This window comes from Eptatretus burgeri, chromosome 3 (genome assembly GCF_056783735.1).
Source record: "Eptatretus burgeri isolate ZD-2024b chromosome 3, Ebu_testis_v1, whole genome shotgun sequence".
Taxonomy (NCBI): Eukaryota; Metazoa; Chordata; class Myxini; order Myxiniformes; family Myxinidae; genus Eptatretus; species Eptatretus burgeri.
Genome location: NC_140963.1, coordinates 58,571,317 through 58,585,403, shown reverse-complemented (window position 1 = coordinate 58,585,403; position 14,087 = coordinate 58,571,317). Strand labels below are relative to the sequence as shown.

General features: G+C 39.5%; 1 protein-coding gene across 1 annotated transcript in view; it reads right to left on the bottom strand.

The window, feature by feature from the left end:
- The window catches only part of LOC147029990 (villin-1-like), a 196,541-nt gene that overhangs the window by 116,375 nt on the left and 66,079 nt on the right, over window positions 1-14,087 (bottom strand). The window contains exon 6 of the mRNA XM_085872156.1: window positions 1,896-1,970. Coding sequence (XP_085728282.1) covers window positions 1,896-1,970 — 75 coding nt within the window. The remainder of the gene's footprint in view (window positions 1-1,895; window positions 1,971-14,087) is intronic.

Genomic DNA, 14,087 nt, shown 5'->3' with positions numbered 1-14,087 from the left:
TGTTTCACCAATGAAGTGTTGGCTTGGTGAGCAGTCTGGAATTGGGAACAGTAGACCACGGCACGAGTAAAGCCTCGACCATTGGGAATTGGTGCAAAAACTCCTTGTTCGGAGCCTATAAACATGGTGGTTCGTCGAGGGTCGAGCTCAACCCCCGATCCTTTTGAACCAACGAACGCATCGCAGGCTCATTGGAGTTACTTTTACATCGGAAATCGAAGCCAAGATCTTTTGGGCTTTCCCAGCAGACGGCGTATGGTCCCAAGGACTACCCATAGCAAGATTGGTGACCATCTGGGTGGGAGGTTTGACTCCATGTCTACTCGGCTCACCATTACAATATGGAAGGCTAGAGTGCATTGCAATACTCTATAATGGCGCAAATACAAGAAATTATCAAATTTGTCTTTGTAGGGAAATATAAAATGGGATTTTTGAAAAATGACTGAGCAAATCACAACCAATCATGAGAAACGCATGATACGTACAAGGCACATGCTGACGTAACTGCTTCCAAGGAAAAAAATATAGCAAAACATTCACTGTAATTCAATGTATGGCCTAATTGTTGATTTTCTTTCACTGTGGAAGTTGATGTTCATAAAACAAACAATGTAAAGTGAAAAACTCTGCATAATATTGATCATATCTCATATAATTTCAGTTTATAAAATATTACTTTCATTTCACTTTTCCATTTAAAGGTTTTATTGTTCATTATGCTCCTGTTTATATATTTTTTTTATTTGAAATTCCTACTTTTGCCTTGTGATAACAAAAGGCACCCGCTCACTGTGGGAGCAGCAATATGTAGGGGGGGGGGGCAGGGAGGTCATGTTATTATTCTCATGGTTATTCATACTATGTCGGCCAAACTTTGGTGGTCAATTTAAAGTGGGCATATTTCCACAAAGTGAAACTTTCTTCTGGGACACCACAAATTTTAGCACACACCACCATCAGGCACTATTTCCGTTACATATATACATACGTACCCACATATGCCATAGCTCCATTATATATAAGCAGAGTACCTACACTACAGGTGATCTTGTTCCGAGCATTCAACACGTTCAACATGTTCTTCTGATAAATCCCTTAATTTGGCAGTATAGAGGCAACAGACCGCTGCCTCGATTGTTCCCGAAAATAAAAATAACCTGGGTTCCGTGCATGAAGCAAAAACATGCGTACTGCTTACGTGCATATGTAATACATCATGATTATATATAGCTCAGATAATTCCAATTTCACCTCTCCCCCACCCCCAAAGGAAGAAAATGCCAAGACAGGTGAAAACATGTTTTTTTCAAAACTTGATGGAATCAAATGAAATTTGAGGAAACGTACAGTACCTTCAAAGTGTCCCGAGTCATCCCTGGAAGTTTCAGCTTCCGAAGTCAAATCTTCTCAGAGTAGTCGATGAAACAGACATACGACGTACTTTCCCTCCATTATAAAGAGATTGTGCATTTTACTTATAGTGTTGCCAGTGGTTCAAGAAGCTGTTTTTTCAGGCCCCTGACCACAACTCATTGCTGGCTGACACTGCCTGCATTTGCTTATTCATGTAGTTTTAAAATTTTGGGCCTATGACTTTGAATGTTATCCATGAAGTAAACAATTATTGAAGCCCAAAATATATATACATATATATATATTTTTTAATTAAATTCATATTCAATTTACTAAAAATGTTAATGAGCTTGGATTTCAAAAATCATAATCCTCAAACACACATTTGTTGTTGGTGTGGTGACAACTTCAGAGCCTTTTTGCTATTTCTTTTGCAAAATATGCTGCGCGTGTGTAAAAAGATGGCGCAGCGGCAATATTTGGGATCTCATACAGTCAATTCACGTCATGTGACACCCGAAGGAGTGTTGAATACTCACCGAAAGCACAATATAGCAGTCACCTTCAAAAAACGTGCCATGGGACCTTAATGGCACTTGAACCAGCTTGAATTTCTGTTCCAGAACAGGGATTGATCACAAAGGAGACATCAAAATGAAAGTGTGACTGGATCCTTCAAAAAAGGTTTGACACGACATCCATAACAAAATCCTATTTCACAGCAAATACGGATCACGGAGGAGATCATACAAAGCTGGCATGAACGACAAGAACATTCAACATAGAATAAATACACTGTTGATAACACAAGGATCCAGGGGTCTCCAACCTTTTTGGGCGGAGGGCCACAAAACCAAAGTCGTGAGGGGCGGAGGACCGCACCCCCAAAAAAATAATATATATATATATAATTAATATGCGGAAATTTAAACAAAAATTAGTGCTGAATATATTTTTCTTGCCAACGAATATGATAAATGAATAATCGTGTTAAAAACACATGTGTCTAATATGAATCAAAATCATAATAAAAATTACAGAACGCTTTGGTCATTGACCCTGACAAATTGGCAGTATCGCGGGCCGCATTGTAATGTAAACTTAATATGGCACCGCGGGCCGCATAAATCCGTCTAAGGGGCCGCATGTGGCCCACGGGCCGCAGGTTGGAGACGCCTGCAAGGATCATTCTGTGAAAGTAGCACACCTGATTAAAATACAGATTCTGTGATTCCACTGCGCAAATAATATGAGCTTGCAACTAAGTCAGACGTAGCTGTTTTCTCTCTCAGAAATATTTCTTCCTCAAGTAATTAGATTTGGAGATTACAATAGTCCTTTATTACAAATTAATTAATCATGTCAATATTTGTACCCAGATGACAAGTATGTTTACAATGTCACAACTCAAATGAAACTGCTATTACATGATGTAGAAAGCTTTACACAGAGGCCACTATCATCAAGCTGTGCTGTCAACCTGAAATTAATTTCAGGGAAGTTTAATCTCCTCCTTAGTGAGGTACATCACAAGGTTTGTGATCATATACTGTATGTTTATTATGTACAGTATATCAGATAATGTGCAATTCCATACTACTGTGAGTGGTGAAAGCGCCGGAACCGAGTCCCATACAGTTCTTGCTGCACGGTATTAGGAGCGATAAGTGCCGCCTGCCACACGGAACATTATCTCTCACGAAACCTGTCCGTAACTGCATTTTCCATGCACTTATGACAGCATGTGATATTGCATCTTTGTAATTAGCGCTGCAAGATAGCTCTTCCTGGAGCCGCACACAGAATGTACATTGTGGTGGTGACATCACGGCATTCGTTTCGGGTTGGAGAATGATATGAATTATCGGAGAACAACCCGAAATGTTAGGCCCAATAATAGGTTGTTTTCTTTTTCCATTTAATGCTCAGTGTGCTTTCCCTATAATTATGGATATATACATATATTGTTGTGGATGTCAGAATCAGATCTGAGTAATGCACACAACATCCAGGTCCTCAGACAGTTATTTCCACAAATGCATGTTCAGAATAGACCCATCCCCTTGTCTGGTGGGATTCTAACTCTTTGATGTGTTGGAGAAGGGTAGAGAACAGGTTCCCTTACTTTCTTAGGGGATAACCTTTTCCTCTTTTTGACACGTTCATGACGTATGATTTTTCGTTAGTTTTAATTTCTGCATGAGCAATATTCACTGTTCATGCACACGATAGAGAGCCATGAGCCCAACGGACACTCATTCTATTCCCTTTCCATCAAGACACATTGGCTTGGAAATAGACAATTTCTTTACACATTTTATTTTGGTTATCAATTTCACATTGGACTTCCAGGAGATTTGAGTCATAAGACATATTGCGGTCTTTTCCTGAACAATTCATTTTGATGGACAAACATGGCTGTGGTCTTGGACCATTTACCGCAGGACCACCTTTTTCCATCGATGTTTGGCACCCTGTTCGGCAGCTCGATAGATGCTGGCTGGCTCTTGTTCGTGTCGGGCTGAATGGGGAGGTGATGGTTGCCCATTGACGTTTTGTGCGTGCTTCACAGTTTTTGCTCGGTTGTTCCGGCAGGTGGCTGCTTTCTGGCGTTCATCCAGCGCCCCGAGCATGATGTCATAAGCTGGGCCTGTGTTAATTGGGAGTTGCATCTCGCTCGATGGCGAGGAGAGAATGATCGTGAAAATTGATGGTTCGAGGTCACGTGCAGCGATGCGCCAATAGGCAAGCTGGATTTGGCTGAAGTCTGCTTGAGGCTCCGTCCACACTGGTCGCCTATAATAAGGACGGGAGGACCGCCTTACTGACGGTTGGTGACAGCTCCTTACAGCTCCTGACAGCAACTGACCGTTGGTGACAGCTCCTGACGGTTAGTGGCAGTTCCTGACAGCTCCTGATGGTCGAGGACGACAGCAGCAACGGCAGTTGGTGACAGTTAGACCATTCCTGCTGGTACCTGTACCTGGCTTTTGGCATTGCTGATTATTGGTGTTCCTGGGGGTGACGACGCGATGCCAATTGGTGTTCGAGCCTGTTTGTGGGTGGGTGCATGGTGAGGCAGGGCGCTGGCAGTGGACCAAGGCACGCTCACACATTTTGGTTTATTTTGGTAGACGCATGACAATTTCTGCCTTGGTAAGCAGAGACCGGATTTCTTTTACCCCTGAATAATCTACTGGGTACCCATGTCTCGTGTTTAATGGTTAAGTAAGGCAGAGTGATAAGCATCTGCTCATTCTCCATTTTTCCATAATTGCTTGTTGAATCCTTTAATTGTGTGAGATTCTTTTGTTGATTGAACATTTGATTGTTTTGACTTCATCGATTTTTCAACAAGGAAATAAAAACTTCTTCAGTTTATATATTTTTCTTAATAATAAATTCCTTGTTGACGTTTCAAACTGTCCGTGCTTGTCATTTCCTTCCATTGATTCAGCATTGTCCGAACCTTGATAAGACTGGGAGATTTTTATACCCAAACTACTATAATCATAGTTGGCTTGCACCAGCGGTGAATGCTCGGCCATATTACTTAAGATCTAATCAAGATAAGATCGGTGCATCGCCGAGGGCGCGTTTCCCGGTCAGGAGGCCCCGTGACCTCTAGTTAAACGGAAAATTAGATGGTGGACACTGGAACTCTTAGTTAACTGATTGGCGTTCGTGGTTAAGCAATCCACCGCACCACAAAGTTAATTGTGAGTGGTGACCCCAGGTCCGGTTCTTCCGAGAAGAAATGAGGATTAACCCCCTCATAATATACTCGGTACAGGTGGCCAAAACAATATTATATATATATATATATATATATATATATATATACATATACATATACATATATATATATATATATACATATATATACATATACATATACATATATATATATATATACATATATATACATATATATATATATACATATATATATATACATATATATATATATACATATATATATATACATATATACATATATATATATACATATATACATATATATACATATATATATATATATACATATATACATATATATATACATATATATATATATATATACATATATATATACATATACATATATATACATATACATATACATATATATATATATATATATACATATACATATATATACATATACATATATATACATATACATATATATATATACATATACATATATATATATATATATACATATACATATATATATATATATATATATATATATATATATATATACATATATATATATATATATATATATATACATATATATACATATATATATGCATATATATATATACATATATATACATATATATACATATATATATACATACATATACATATACATATACATATACATATACATATACATATACATATATATATATATGCATATATATATATATACATACATATATACATATATACATATATACATATATACATATATACATATATACATATATACATATATACATATATACATACATACATATATACATATATACATATATATATATATATACATATATACATATATGTATATATATAGTATATATATTTATATATCTTCTTCTTCTTCCTCTTTCGGCTTGCTCCCGTAAGGGGTCGCCACAGCGGATCAACCGTCTCCATTTCGCTCTATCCTCCACATCTTCCATTGACACTCCAACCATGCGCATGTCTGCCCTCACCGTATCCATGAACCTCTTATTTGGCCTTCCTCTTCTCCTCCTGCCTGGCGGCTCCATCTTCAACATCCTTCTCCCGATCATATCAGCCAACTCTCGCCCTTTGCCAGTCATCGTCCCAACATTCAGAGTTCCAACTCTCACCTCCACACTTCTACCCTTCCCCCTCTCCCACTGCCTCCAGACTCGCCTTCCCCGTCTCCTTCTCCTCCTTCGCCCAGCAGTAGCACAATTTCCACTGGTACCCTGCTGACCACCGGTACCGGTGGCGGTCGTTGGTAACCCGGGCCTCGACCGATCCGGTATGGAAATTCGTTTTGTTGTCCGCATAATGATTTGGCATAGGTTTTTACGCCGGACGCCCTTCCTGACGCAACCCTGGTCGCCTCTTACGACACACAGGGATACATGTATATATATATATATATATATATATATATATATATATATATATATATATATATATATATATATATATATATACATATATATATATATATATACATATATATATATACATATATATACATTTTCGGGGTGTGCTTACACATTGTGAAAGCATACAAACCTTGATCCCCCCCCCCCCCATTATCTCGGGTCGCTCACCTGAATTTGATTTTTCATCGGTTTATTTATTGATTGATATTTTCATACATGAATGTTATACGATGATTCTGTGATTTTTTCCCAGTGTATTGGCTCCAATATTCATCGGCACACAAAATTACCATCCTTCCCTATTGTCTCAGGTTGCTCACCTGCATTTTTCGTTTTTTTTTTTCTATTTTTTATTTATATTTTCATGTATGAATGTTGTATGATGATTCTGTGATTTTCTCCCAGTGTATTTGGTTCGATGTCGATCAGCACACAAAATTACCATGCTTCCCTATTCTCTCGGGTCGCTCACCTGCATTTTTTCATTTATTTTCTATATTTTCATGTATGAATGTTGTATGGCAATTCTGTGATTTTTTCCCGGTGCATCGGCTTCTATGTCCATTGGCACACAAAATTAGTGTGCATCCTGATCCATTTTATGTTCGAGCTCTTCCACGAGCTTTGATATTGAGTGCAAAAAAACCTCTACCTTCTTCAGGTAATCAGGGTTGTTTCAGATTGCTCACCCACATTTTTTTCAATTATTTATTTTCATTTATTTATATTTTCATTTATCGATATTGCCTGACGATTCTGAGAATTTCACCGGTGTACTCACTAGCTTCGATGCCCATTGGCATACAAAATTTCAGCTTTCTACATCACCCAGAAGGTACTGATCTTTAATATCAGTCAGTGAATCATTCAGTGGTGAGAAAGAGCTTATATATATATATATATATATATATATATATATATATATATATATATATATATATATATATATATATGAGATACATATTATATATACATCGTGCGTGCGTGTGTGCATGCACGCGCACAGTTGAAGGAGACCTTTTATTCGAGAAAGTTAAAAAACAAAGAACAGAGGAATTCATCAACACAAATCTCCAAATTGTAGGCCTGCACTATCCTTTGAATTTCAGCTGATTTCATCTCGTCTTTCACAACAAATATAATGAATAATACAATTCAAGTCTATAGGTATTGCATGTGACTATATTTGCTGCAATCCTGGTTTTTCTCAGAATGCATTGACAAGTGCTTATGCCACTTTTTATGTCCGAGATACAGGCGTCATCGACAAGGCCAACAGTTATTGTCCATTCCTAATTACCTGAAGAAGGTAGAGGTTTTTTTTTTGCACTCAATATCAAAGCTCGTGGAAGAGCTCGAACATAAAATGGATCAGGATGTAACATAACAAAAGGAACAGTAGAAAGAAAGGGGAACCACAACAGCAGGAATGAGGGGCAAAATAGAGGCAGACTTGGAGAAATATGGGATGTGGGGAAGAATGAGGGCAAGGGGAGGATGATATGGATGCAGGCCAACTTCTCAGTCAGGAAAAACTTGGAATGAGATGGGTTTGGGGAGGGTGAACGGGGTAGAAAAGATCACGGTTTTGAATGGGGGCATGATCTGAGATGGCAGTGAACAGCTATCTTTAAGTCCTGGATGGAAGAATGAGATTGAAGAGTGTGTGGAAGCTGGTTTCACAGGTGGGGAAAATAAAAGAAAAAAAAAGCAGGAGATCCTAATGTTCATGATGGCCTTGTTTTCCACAGTGTCAAGTTGATGTCAAGAGGGGAGAGCAGTACTTCATCAAGCAGTGAATGAAGGAAGGCCTTGTAGGTGGATAAGAGTTCAGGTGCGCCAAGGAAGGATTTTGCACAATGGAGATTGCTGACTTTGGAGGCGAGCTTAGAAATGTGGTTTGCCAAAGAAAGACCATGGCTGATAGTAAGGCCCAAGCATTCGAGTGACTGAACTTCTTCAAGAGGATTGTTAAGAAAGTAGATGGGAGGGTTTGCCAGACGGTCCTTTAAGTGAGACACTGATAGTGTGAGACTTGTCAGAATTGAGAGATATATTCCAAGTGGTTGACCAGCTTATAATTCTCCCAAGGTCTGCAGGGAGCGAATAGGCTGCTGCCTGCCTATCTGCAGGACATGGGATGTTACAGCAGAAGGTGGAGTCATCAGCAAAGAGATAAAGGATTTTCTGGAGAGTCCAAGAGATCGGTAATGAAGCTTCAAATATGTCTGGACTCGAGAGAGACAGCCATGATCTCATGTCTGACATTGATGGCCTCCATCCATTGTTGAGAGAGCAGAAGCAGCATGTCCAAAGTAGAGTGACAAGGCCTGAATCCGAATTGATGATCTGAGAAGAGGCCGTTGTATAAAAGGAAGGATCGATTTGATGTTAACTGTGATGATGGAGCTGACGACCTTGGTAATGACTGGAAGTAAACAGATAGGCGTGTAGTTAAGGGGATCAGTTTTTGCACCATATTTATAAAATGCTGTGATGTTGGCTGACTTATAAGCAGATGAAAGATACCTTAAAGCAAATTATAGGGTGAATAGAGCAGAAAGAGAAATGCAAGAGCAGAAGAGCAAGTCTTTATGACATGCAGCACAAATATGGACCACTTTTAAAGAATTGCTGCAGTTTGGGTGGTGATGGTGTATGCACAATGTTGTTAGATCGGGGGTTCCAATAATTTGACCCAGCAACAATTAAGGAATGGTGATCATTGGTGAGTTGGGAGGTGGGGGAGGAGAGGGGGTGCTTTTCCACTGATGCTATGCCCCCTGAAGGTTGGAGTAGGAATTTGGAATTTGCGAGAGTTCTGGTGATAGATCACTTCCTCTTCACATAAAGGACACCATGTGATCTTTAAACAAATGACTAATGCTAGCAGATGGTACACCTAGCTTACCATCCATCCGAAGGATGGCACACACAATGATGTGTCGACCTGCCTACAAAACACCAGGATAACAGTTGAAAACTGGGCTGAGATTCAAACCCACACTAGACCGCAATAAATGAGTGTGCATACTTCGAGGCTATCCTGCCAGGCCCAAAGGAACTATAATATATGTCCAAGTCTGGATAGTGTGACTTTTGAAAAATTTAAATAGGTCGAGGATCTTGAAGGAATATGGAGGTGGTGCTACTCCCAGAAACATGCTGCCCCTGTCTGTGATAGTGGAATTCATGGGTTTGGAAGATGCTGCAGAAGTGGACTTGGATAGATGTCTCAGGCATCCTATAAACAGTGCACTCTGCAGTCATGGAATGCCAATGACGAAGGGGATTAGTGTTTGAGTTAGTGGATGATGGCCTGAATCATGCAGAATGCTTCATCCTGGGTGATGTCAAGCTCCTTAAGTGTTGTCCTGACTGAGCCCATCCAGGAAAATGGAGAGTATTCCGGCACACTCCAGACTTGTACCTTGTAAGTGGCAGAAAATATCCGGAAATGCACAATTCAATGAAGAATGCCGAGGCTCTGACCGATTCTCAGAGACACAAATCTGCTCAATATGGATATTATTCAAGTCTTTCTTCACCTGGGATCCAGAGTTCATCATCAGTGAAGAACCCCACCTCTGCCCTAATGATGGAAGAAAGATCACTGATAAAGCATCTGAAGGTATACAGTGCTTATAGAAAGTCTACATTCTCTTAAAAAAATTCACCTTTTGCTGCCTTACAGCCTGGAATTCAATTGCATTAAATCAGACTTTTTCCACCTTTATTTACACGTCGTAAACCTACAACTTCCACATGAGAAAAAAAATTCTACAAATTTCCGAAAATTAATTGAAAACACAAAGCTAGAATATCTTGGTTGAATAAGTATCCACCCCCTGATAACAGCAATTGTAAATTAGCTCAGGTGTAAACGATCACCTTCAAAATCACACACCAAGTTAATTGGCCTCCACCTGTGTTAAATTGTCATGATTCTGATTATTTCAGAATAAATTCAGCTGTTCCTGTAGGTTTCCTCTGCAGGGTAGTGCATTTCACAGGAAGGACAACTATGAGCACCAAGGAGCTTTCAAAAGAAATGTGTTTTGCAGGCAGGATAAAATTGTGGAAAGGCACAGATCAAGGGATGGGTACAAATATTTCAAAGGCCTTGAATATCCCTTGGAGTACAGTCAAGATTACCATTAAGAAGTGGAAGGCGTATGGTACCACCAAGACCCTACCGAGATCAGGCCGTCCCTCCAAAATGGATGACTAAACAGGAGGAGACTGATCAGAGAGGCCACCAAGAGGCCAATAGCAACTTTGAAAGAGCTACAGGCCTTTATGGCAAAGACTGGTTACTGTGTGCATGTGACAACAATATCCCAAGCACTCCTCAAGTCTGGCCTGTACGGTAGGGTGGCAAGAAGGAAGCCATTACTCAAAAAAGCCCACCTCGAGTCCCATTTGAGGTATGCATAAAACCACTCTAGAGATTCTGAAGCCATGTGGCAAAAAGTTCTGTGGTCTGACGAAACCTAGATGGAACTTTTTGCCTAAATGCAAAACATTACGTTTGGCCTAAACCAAACACAGCACATCACCCAAAAAACACCATCCCTACTGTGAAGCATGGCAATGGCAACATCATGTTATGGGGATGTTTGTCATAAGCAAGGACTGGGGCACTTGTCAGGATACAAGGGAAAATGGAAGCTGAAATTGGGTCAGAAGTTCACCTTTCAGCACGGCAATGACCTGAAGCACACAGCCAAGGCCACACTGGAGTGGCTAAGGAACAAAAGGATAAATGTCCTTGAGTGGCCCATTCAGAGCCCCAACCTAAATCCAATGGAAAATCTGTGGCATGATTTGAAGATTGCTGTCCATCAACACTCCCCACGCAACTTGACTGAGCTTGAACAGTTTTGTACAGAATAATGGGCAAATATTGCCCAATCAAGGTGTGCAAAGTTGGTAGAGACCTATCGTAACCGACTCACAGCTGTAATTGCTGTCAAAGGTGCTTGCACCAAGTATTAACTCATTGGGGTGGACACTTATCCAACCAAGATATTCTAGTTTTGTATTTTTAACTAATTTTCTGAAATTTGTAGAATTTCTTTTTCACTTGGAAGTTGCAGGTTACGATGTGTAAACAAAGGTGGAAAAAGTCTGATTTAACGCAACTTAATTCCCAGCTACAACGTAACCAAAGGTGAAAAATATGAAAGGGGGTTTAGACTTTCTATAGGCACTGTATATGGTGCAAGTCTCCCAACTTTGGCATTACCAATCCACAGATGGTAGTGAGGAGAACTTTGCAGAGTCTGCTGGGTTGGTTTTGTCTTCGTCATGTCCTGATTTGATGCTTAGGTCACATATGAAAAGTTTGTCTCGTTTTTTTAATTGGTATTTTTCTTTCATACAACTGAGTGGCTTGCTCGGCCACTTCAGAGGGAAAGTAAGAATCACCCACAGTAGTGTGGGACTTGAGTCATGTGAAGGCCAGACCAGGTAGGGGACTGATTCTCATGAACACAAAGGTCCCCCCTTGAGGGAGGTTAGTGAGCCAGTTGGGTTTTATACGACAATCTGATAGCTTTCTTGATCATTTTTTCTGAGGTTGGCCCACAATTACCAGATTTATTGAATGCAGTTTCACAACCTGCCATGCTCACTTGCCAGTGCCATACCATGAAAACCATGCTCGATACTTTTTTAGAGTTAGAGTTAAAGGCCTAACAAGAGGGCTAGCAAGCGATCATGCAGCCTGGAAAGCAGCCATTAGATGAACCACGGCTTCCACATGCAAGCATGGAAACGGGATGATGGTGATGACGACGACGACGACGACGACGACACTCAGGGGGTTCCTGTACAACTTGCTCAAAGTGGACAATATTATTGCACTAAATTTCAGCATTGACTTTTTTTATTTTAAGTTCTTCAATAAAAGTCTCCATCAAACATGACCCTCCCTCATAAACATGATCTGCAAACTGCTAATTAACTAAAACAACACTCAGTAGAGTGTATACCTCCTCCAGGATGAACAGTTTATGTTTTGTATCTGACTGATAGGTTGGATCTGGATCCGGACATGAACCAAAATCGAATCAGCTTGTTCTTGTCGGCTACCCAACTCGTCCACCAAGTTTTGTCGTAACTCGTCCACTACTTTTTGATATATTTTGTGATACAGTATATCGTTTTGGCCCTATCTCTCAAATGTGAAGAATCCCTTTAAAAACTCTAGTACGGTAATCCCCCATATTACGGAAATTCATCTTACGGAAACGAAGAAGTTGTGACAAGAAGTCATATAATGGAAAGCAAAATTCACTACAACAGGAATTTAAGTTTAAAAACAGGTTTTTTTTCTCTCTTCATAATTTTGCATACACCACATGACCTGAGGGCAAAGTATATAAAAATGCACTTCAAGTCAACTTGCTGATTTTAGGTGTCCTCAGGTCATATTTTACAACTAGTTTGTACTGAATGTAAACCTTTGGAGGCGAGATGTACATACGTACTGTATTCGAATTACCATAAGGATTTTCGACATTTGATATTACAGTTCACAATCAGAACTCATGTTTAAACAAAATGTCACCATCTGGGTTTAAGTTGGAGAATTTTTGAAGTATTAATGATTCTCTATATCATGAATAATTAAACAAGACGACGTCATGCAGAGCTAATATTCACGACTTGGAATGGCAATGTCTTTATTGCAAAATACTTGCAAAATCCCAAAAACAAATTTGACCTCAAAAATAATCGGTGGTTGAACTCAATGACAAAATATGCAACTTCTCTTATCTTCAAATTTCAAGTGAATCAGATGAAAATTGACAATTTTAGAAATTCGACCTAGGTTGACCTTTCGGCCAATGTGGACCTCCAAAATAATTGGTGGTTGAATTCAGTGACCTGAAATATATATCCTCTTCAAATATCAAGTCAATCAGATGAAAATTGAGGAATTTAGAAATCTCACCTAAGTTGTTGACCTTTGGCCTATGTCGAGAGTTCGACCTCAAAAACAATAGGCTTCTTCCTTATGACAAACTCTACCATGTGGTGAAGTTTTGTGAAGATCGGTTTAAAATTGTGACCAGGAGGCAACAGACAGATAAGCAGACAAACAGACAGACAGACAGAATAGCAAAATCGGCTTACCAGTATTCTTGAAAAATCGTCGATTTTGCAAGTAATAAATACACAATACGATCCGCAAAGTGAATAATTTTAAAGTTTCGCTTTTTCACACTATTAAATGTTATCATTGGATACATGCGTATCCTAGCTATAAAATGATGTATGGATGGTTTATATAGAGAACCCACCCCTACTCACCATCTCCCCCCACCCCCTCGCATTCCCTTCCACCTGCTCCCAGAGGGAACTTTCACAGTTGGGATTTCGCTCCCTAACAGCTAACCCTGGCCCGGTTGCTCAAAGCATCGTTAAACCTATCATTAGCCTAACGATCGAATAAACCTATCATTAAATTAACGATAGGTTTAATGCTGTTGCTCAAAGCTATCGTTAACTTTAACGATTGATTAAATCCCTCTTAAGCTTTGAGCAACACTGTTAAAT